Genomic DNA, 8,657 nt, shown 5'->3' with positions numbered 1-8,657 from the left:
TATATATATATATATAAAATTCATGATTTGAAAAAAGAAAGATTTGAATAAATCAATGTTAATGACTATTGTGTAATTAATATAATTAATTACGTTAATACAATTATGTTAATTACATGGATTAATATTTTATTTCAAAATATTAATCCAACAAGTCATCAAATCAATCTTCTTTTTCGTACTTTAAAATAAGAATGAATTAAGTATAATAAAAAAAAAGTCTTCAGAGTTCGCGATTAAGTTCATACTTTTCGAGGAAGTTAATTTTTTCGTTTTTACAGAGATATTTGATTTTACTCTTCGAAACTGTATCCTGGCAGGATATCTGTCCTCCTAAGTGCGTACCTCTGCACAGGCGTGGTCTGTGCCATCAGGATCCGTCCATAGACTTTGCTGGGCGGCGCGGGTATCTGTTTAGGTAGTTCACTGGACGTAACCATGGAATTCTCCGTGGTCGATGGTTCGTCCGTTCCATAAAACGTTGTTCGATCATTCTTACCGATTTCGTCATTTCTCAGAACAATACCGTCAACGCGACGATCGAATTTCTTGGGTGGTCGAATCTTCTTATCCCGCGTCTTCCTCTCAAAGTCGGTCTGCCTCTCAAAAGGTCGCGTGACCCTGAGGTATCCTACCGCACCTTCGCTCGGAGTTGCCATAGACGAGGCATTAGTATCCTTGCGAAAGGAGCCACTGTGTCCTCGCACGTTCACATAGACCTTAGGCCGGCCACTCTTCAAATAGTACAATTTCTCGTTAAGATTCGGCAGCTTTAGCGGATTCAACGATGGACGTTTGTCATTGTCGAAGGTGTCTAGACGATAATTCGGACTTAGACCCATATCTCGCACACCAAGAATAGAGTGCGGGATCACCTCGGGATTCGGGTAGCCATTCGGCGTTCGCTCCGCAGCGACGCGTTGCTCCTCCTTCAGCACCGTCCGCATCAGACCCTGCAAATTTGCGGCATCCATCTCATCCGCGCCCTGCAGCTCAATCTCGAAGAGCCTGCAAAGAGAGAAGAAACTCAATTTTATTTAATTTCATATAGATTATAGCTTTTTGCTAATATACAGAATGAAAATTGATATTGAACGGATGGAACTTTGAGATGCTGGATAATCAACCGTAAATACACGGTATGAGTAGCAGGTAGGAATAGCATAGCTAATCGGATATTAACGGTAGGGATCGAGCGAGAGCGAGAAATTACTTTTTTATTTTCACGATATTACGAGGTTAATCCGATCGCAATTACAGGTGTCATTATTGAGAAATGCCTTTCTGCCCAAACTCGCGGATATTCGCGATTATTAAACCGCAGCGATCGCGGCCGCACGAAGAAGAGACTCGAGAGACAATCGGTTTGTCCAGCTTTAATCGCGCTTACTATTTTGCTTTCAAAATTACCGGTTGCGCCCAGCGTATCGGTGTCTGAAGATACGAATTGTGGTCACGTAAATCTACCATCGTTGAAATTACACAGAAGCAATTACCCGCTTGGATTTCTCACGTTTCTCGTGCGCCGCAACGAAGACGACTTTTCATTCGTGCTAATTGGGCCGCTTTCCGTCGGTGGGAAAGAATGATGTTTCAGGCAGAGTTTTCCTCTTTTGTTCGAGCGATTTAAAATTGCAAGACCCGAAGTAAATATCGTTTCATAATCACGATGAGTCAGTTGAGAGAGTTTCCCGAGAAGAAGCCGTTAACTAGAGTGGAATAAGTAGTTACCATCATTAGGCGTCCGTTAATATTTTGCGAAACGCATTAATCAAAGACTTGGAACTCGTACAATAAAATTTGGCATTATAAGTAAAATCACATTCGTGATTAATTCGTTAAAATTTTAACGAAGAAATAAAGATAAAGTTTTATTATTTTAAAATACATTTCACTATTAAAATTATAACTAATAAATTTATAATGTATAGATTATATCCTATTTGAATTATCTATTTATATATATTTTATTTCTTATCATATCTATAGTATCGTCACTGCTTTTATTCAATATGTTAATTTGACTAAAACAATTTAACTCAAGAAAATATACTAAAAGTTTGATCAAATTTAATTTATTATTTACTAAGTGCATTAATATACTTTTTTTTTTTACTGTTTATTTTGAAACTACAGAAACGAATTGATTTGAATTTTAACGCAGGTAAAAGTTAAAAATAATGAAAAGTTATTTAACTCAAGGAATTGAGTTACCATTTCTCCTTTAATATCTAACAGTGTTCGATTCAAGATTGATCAGGCGATAACAATTGACGGACCAATTGATCACTTCGAACGAGTTCGCAATTCTAAACGCGAAATGAAAGTGAATTGGTGCAACGTGCGATGGCCATGGAATATAATATCGATACCGATCGGCGATATGAAAAAAATAGCGCGGAAAAAATTGCATTGAATAAATGCCAATCGCTGGCGAATCGATACCTGTAGTCCTCGGTATCTGGTCTCTCCACATTGGTGTTTCGCGGGACACCGTGCAGGGATTTGCCCTCGATGGATTTGCGCGCGGATAGTTCCTGATCCTGATGGATATGATTAGGTGACGAAGGTGGTCTCGGCAGGACCATGGCCGACGTGGTCAACTCAAATAGGACGAGCAGCACCGTGGCACAAACGCTAATTCTTCGCGACATCCTGGAAAGATTATTTTCTCTATATGAGAAAAAACTGTCCACTGCAGTTTTATTCATACAAGAAACTTAAGCAGTAAGTGAATTGGCCAAGCATAGTAGAGACTGTAAGGCTGTATATAATAACAGTAGCAATTCAACATGTTGATTTCCTTGTGCTGCTTAGAATTTTTTTGCCAATGTCAGCTGTTAGATGTTAGATTTATGCCATGACTCTTGTATTGAAAAAAAATGTATTGAATTTTATACATATTTCTTTGAATAGTACTAATTGTAAGTAAATAAATTTACTTAGAAATTAAAAAATGTTAAAAAATGTTAAATAGTTAAATTAATTGTTTTCCTATCAAACAAATACACCGTACGTTTACGTTTATTAAATATTTACTTAGAACTATTGAAACAAATATTTATTAAAATTTAATATTTTTTTCAGTGTATTTAAAATTTAAAGTTCATGGCATATACAAAGACGTAAAATAATAAGACATACTTATGTAGTAAGTAAATCAGTCAACTTCACAAAAAAAAAAAAAACATAAAATTATTATCTTACATTCTCTATTGCTAACTCATTTACTGTTTACTGTCTTATATTTTTCTTATATTCATCTTATGTGCTTCTGGCTTAATTCCGTCAACAGTTTTCTTTTCTCTTTCCACAGAATTTTTGTAAAATTCGTTTCGTCCTGATCCGGATTAATCATTTCTCTACGTTCGTTTTGCAATTAAAGTATAGCTTGACACCCAAAGAGAAATTGTAGAAAACCGTTGCGGTTGGTCAATGCATATAAGAATATATATGACGCTTATATAAGACGCACAATGTATATGTCTCCAATTGAAATCGCCAAACCGGAAATTAATAACCTGTGATTAGTCGTTGTGTGAAACAGGATATCCGTGTAATCAGATCGATTGCGTGGGCGAATAGGTATTACATTTTTCGACGATTAGAATATTCGGCTTCAGCAATTTCACAGGGCGTTTTCTTCACTGCCGAAAAACTGTGGCAGGAAGCCACGACAAGATAACGGGACGACGCCGACGTGCTCGATCATGCCGTGTAACGAGCACGTTAGCAATAAACGTGGTGAAAGTTTTACTCGCGCGAGCGGTCCGCCCGGCGGACAAAATGATACAATTTCTCTTGTTTTCCTTACGTAAGGCATACGCGTATTCAGGAATTCATTCGAAGACAATTGCTCTACAATCGGCAGGTACAATTTTCTCGGTATATATATATATATATAAATATATATATATATATATATCCATATACGTTTCCAGCTAGACTTAGACGTCGCTAATGTTGCGAGGCATAAATTCTTTAGAAGAGAGCGCGAAGAGAAAAGTGGCGAATCAAAGCCGAATAACGACGTTACACTTTTGCCGCTTCGTAGTTCGCGCGTTCTCGATAATTTCTCGATCTACCGATCTTTTGTTCATACAATAATGTTCGATTCGGAGCGGATCGATATCCGTCCGGCGATTTGCCGAGTACAAAATGCGACGGGCATTGTATCTCTAATGCTTTGTGTAATATCGACGAATGTTGAGCTGGAAATGAATCCTAGTGTTTGACGTTGGGATGAAATCATCTCACCATTTCTATAAATTGTACGCTAGTTTAACCGCGAAATGATAATTGCCGGGTATGACGATACGTTCCAATAAGCATCCAGCTCTCCTCTCCAATGATGGTGCAATAATTGAACGGGATCGAGAGATTATTTCCCCGGATAATACACTCACCTTGCACACAATCGAGATGCGAGGTGCAAGGTTGAATGGCGTGGCAAAAAGATTATTTCACAATGCTTACGCAACTATCAGGTTCTGCTCCTCTCTAATTATTTATAGCTTAATTATAATTAATTGTGGCATTTTCCGGTCAATCCACAGTGGATTTTATTCTGAGATATATTTCTTTCGATTAAGGAAGACTGCTTTCATGAGATTTCACATTTTGCAAGATACGAGATGAACTATGAGCCATTGTTTTCATCTGCATTATTTTATTTTAAGAATTAAAGGAATCCTAAAGTTGTCTATTTTATATCAATTATTTTTCAAATAAGTATTTTTTTAACTACTTTTATATAAATTATGGAAAAAAAATCTTTTTCCATAATTAAAATATAAACGGCCGGTCAGCTTTATGCCAAAAACGAAAAAAGCTGGAAAATTACATTTTTTAAATCAACTTCGATGTTGACTTTAGGATCCTCTTAATCCAATATAATTTTGTCAGTATCATATTTTAAATGCCAAATACACGAGGTCTTTCCCTGCACACTTACAGTATAAAAAATTGAACTTTGCGATATTAAAAGTTCGCTTTATCTAAACAAAAATCTCCTTTCTGTTTTACTGACGTTATTAAAAAAGCATATTCTCCAATTAGGATAACTGCTGAAATCCATTTCCGCACCATATGAATCAAATTTTAAATTATATTGACAATATTGTACGGAAAATTTGCGAAAATTTGTTTCATTCAAGCGTGAAAAACACGATTGGCGAATCTATTGTATTTGTCAACAATCAATTCTAGCGCTCGTCAATTCGCGATTGTAAAAATTACGTTCCTAAAGAGCGAATAAAATTGTTTCTTTTTTTTTTCTTTCGACCATGACAGTATCCGTGCCGACCGAATAATTACAATCTTTTTCCATTCCGTAGTGAATCATTTCGTAGCGAACATTTTTTCGATTTTATTCACTACTTTCTCCACTAGCCTCTAAATTTTTTTGATAATCTTATTATTGTCAGTAGAAATTTCTAAAAAAATATATATGTATATAACTCTATCGTTTCTTAGAAATTATAAAAACAGAAATAATTATTATGCAATCTAGCGGCGGCCAGTCGACTAAGAAAAGTTACAATGCATATATGATACAGAATGTTATAACAGGATTACGAAAGCGATTTAACTGAGGTGCTAATCGTAGCCAATCTGATCAAGAATATTTCTCCGCAGTTAGAAAATCTCTAAGGATTTCTGAAACTAAATACTTTCTAGATCACGTTTTACAATCAGTGAAAGGTCTTAAAAGTAGAAATAATATCTCGAAAGTAAGATAAATGTTCAATATAAATTCAAGAAGCAACGAACTAACGCGTGTATTGTAATAACATTGAGCAACAGCGGCCTACATCGAGAAAGCAAACATTTCAGAATACATAAAGGACAAGTAAAATAAGGATATAGATGAACGTTATCAAACTGGTTTTCACAAAATAAATATATTTACACGAAGTGAGTATGATACGTTCCGGACACAAGTGCTCGTCCGATAATCTCATATTACCGTTCGACCAGCAGAAATACAATATAACACGTACAATATAACGGGCAGATTCCTTCTTTCCTGGACCACGCGTTCTCTCGCGAGATCTATGTCTCCACCTCGTCGATTCGCGTCTCTCGGCACACCGTGGGTGTGGCTCCGGTGCGGTGAACAGGTTCTCTTAAAAAGTGCAAGTGCAATCGTTGCCCTGGTGAACGTGCTCGACTGAATGCTCGATGAAGCGGAGCGTGCGACTCTCCACGTGGGGAGCCGACCTGTCAAGCGACGGTTCTCACCAGGCAGCGCGGCGTTTACCGAATCGCGCACCCTGACATTTCGTGTCGACGTCACCGTCGCGCTGCATTTTACACGCGTACATTTTTTCTCTTACTAACCAGCAATTTTCCTCTCTCATCCATCATGACGCAATTCGTGGGACGACTTGATGATGTTACTTACCGAATTACACGTGGAAAAGAAATTAATTGGGTGGTACAGCAAACCTATAATTTACTACGCGAATTCAACATCGACAGCTAAGAAGATTTGATGGTTTTTTAACAAATCGCTAATGTTATTCAGCTGTCAATTTTTTTAATATAGAAAATTGACTGTCTGTATATTACGACTGTAGATTTGCTGAATCAGTGAAGTTTTTCAGCTGTGTTTTTTTCGCTGTGCAATATCGTTACAAAAAAATGAATAGATTAGATGGTTCAGCAAAGCTATAGTTTGCTGCGCACGAATTCGACATTTATAATTAACAATAAGAAGATTTGATAGATTAATAAAGAAATCATATGTCTATAAGAAATTATCAGTATGGTAATTCAGTTAATTCTTTGCTGCAATAAAAATTGCCACTAACAAGTTTTCTTCTGTTGAATTAATTTTCATAAAAAGTATCTTTACTGTATTGACAAATTTACTGTGCTAGTATGACAAATGTGATTATTTATAATCGCTAATTTTATTCAACTGTACATCTTTATTATTTTAACATAAAAAATTGGCTGTCTGTATATTATATACTACTATATTGGCTATAAATTTACTGAATCAATGAGAGTTTTAATTGTTTTAACAAATCATTTTCCTCTCGTGTAAGTTAATAAAAATCTCTTTGCACGTCGTCGAAACTCTAGCTAGGTTTTTCTGTATATTCGAGTTTACCACAAATTTTTATTTAGAAAGCCGAGTTGTACATCTCGATTGTCTAATTGTACCCTGTGAACGCTTATCATTTTTACTTCCTATATCCTTCACGAAGACTCAGAAAGTAAATATGCTTAATTTTCGAGAAAGTTACAGACTCGATCGAGTCTTTCATTGCGGTCGGAGAATAATCGAAATTACGCGGTTTCTTCTTAATCGTAAGAACGTCTTCAGAATTTCCGCTAGGAAGAAAGAACAGGAAATAGCAAAGTTTGATGAACGTTAATGACCACTTTAAGATAACTAAATTCCAAAGAAATACCACCTCTGTTGTTGATAATCAGATATCACTATAGCCTCGAACAATTTTTCAAGTGGAATAGTTGGCTTGCAGAGAGACTCGACAAGTTTCAAACTTTATCGACAGAATAAATTTTCTTTATGCAGCGTGAAAATTCTTTGCTGATTCGACTTGAAGAGGTATTTGCAAGTATTTTTATTATATCGATCGTAAAGTATCGCGCAAATGGAATGATGGATCTATGCCGCTCTATTGCTAATCGTGGGTTAGTCCGTTTAAATAGAACAGGCACGTATTATAAAATTATTCGGAATGGATTTCCCCCGATTATTGTTCATTTATTTCTTCGTTTTGTGTTTTATAGAGAAAATGAAATAATTTCGGTCAGAATCCATTTCGAACAGTTCCATAATACGTTCCCAGATTTGTTATTCATCGCCCATTGTGTTTCCAGTTGTAATTAATGAATTCTAGCTAAAAAGCGGAAGATCATCCATCAATCGCGACTGAGATCGAATTTTAACATCGCGTAAAATTCTCCCATCCGGGACAGCGTCGCACAAAATGCGGGGCAAAGTTAGAACTAGTTCGCACGCAGAATGATGGCAGCCGATTTTTCGTCAAAATGATAAAAAAATCGGTCGTGTGCCAGACATGTGTACAAGCTATCTACGAGTCGCGTCGCGTCCACCACGTATGTAGATCTCGTGAGCGAATGAAGACGAAACGGCGACGAAGTAGGACGAGGAAAATTTATTGTCGCAGCCTCCGTGCGTACGATACAAGACTGGAACGAATAATTTGAATGCAAAAAGGATTCATAAATAGTAACCGATACAGTTATATCCGCGCGAAAAATGTTTAACAATAAGAAGAATTTAAATACTTAAGGATGTATCATTTCTATCAAAAGCTGAAATTGGAAATTGGAAATTTATATCTTTCGTATGAAAATATGAATGTTGTATACGTACATATGAAACATAACAATAAGTAATTATATTTAACAATACAATTTTATAGTAAGTACAAATTTTCTTATTTTTTTAATTATTTTTTAAAAACATCTGCTTCTTATTAAAATAATGTTTTATCTAAGTTCTGAATCGTCGCCAAATTTTTTGTGTTACTTTCAAATATTATAGAATATAGAAAGATCTGTAAATTTTTCAAAATGTTTTCATTATTAAATAATAAGTATAATACATCCTTAAGAAGTAGCGTGATCTATGAAGAAGTAGAACGAATACTTGA

At 35.8% G+C, this 8,657-nt stretch overlaps 2 protein-coding genes across 2 annotated transcripts in view; one reads left to right on the top strand and one right to left on the bottom strand.

The window, feature by feature from the left end:
- LOC108691337 (unconventional myosin-Ie-like) overlaps positions 1 to 8,657 on the top strand; it is a 30,980-nt gene that overhangs the window by 4,734 nt on the left and 17,589 nt on the right. The window lies entirely within an intron of this gene.
- LOC108691396 overlaps positions 238 to 8,657 on the bottom strand; it is a 13,292-nt gene continuing 4,872 nt past the window's right edge. Inside the window, exons 2-3 of the mRNA XM_018199134.1 lie at positions 2,446 to 2,655; positions 238 to 1,008 (exon numbers count right to left, since the gene is read on the bottom strand). Coding sequence (XP_018054623.1) covers positions 294 to 1,008; positions 2,446 to 2,654 — 924 coding nt within the window. The 5' untranslated portion in view covers position 2,655 and the 3' untranslated portion in view covers positions 238 to 293. The remainder of the gene's footprint in view (positions 1,009 to 2,445; positions 2,656 to 8,657) is intronic.

The sequence above is a fragment of the Atta colombica genome, unplaced genomic scaffold (assembly GCF_001594045.1).
Source record: "Atta colombica isolate Treedump-2 unplaced genomic scaffold, Acol1.0 scaffold46, whole genome shotgun sequence".
NCBI lineage: Eukaryota > Metazoa > Arthropoda > Insecta > Hymenoptera > Formicidae > Atta > Atta colombica.
Note: the sequence above shows the minus strand (reverse complement) of the source record. Positions and strands in the feature narration are given on the sequence as shown.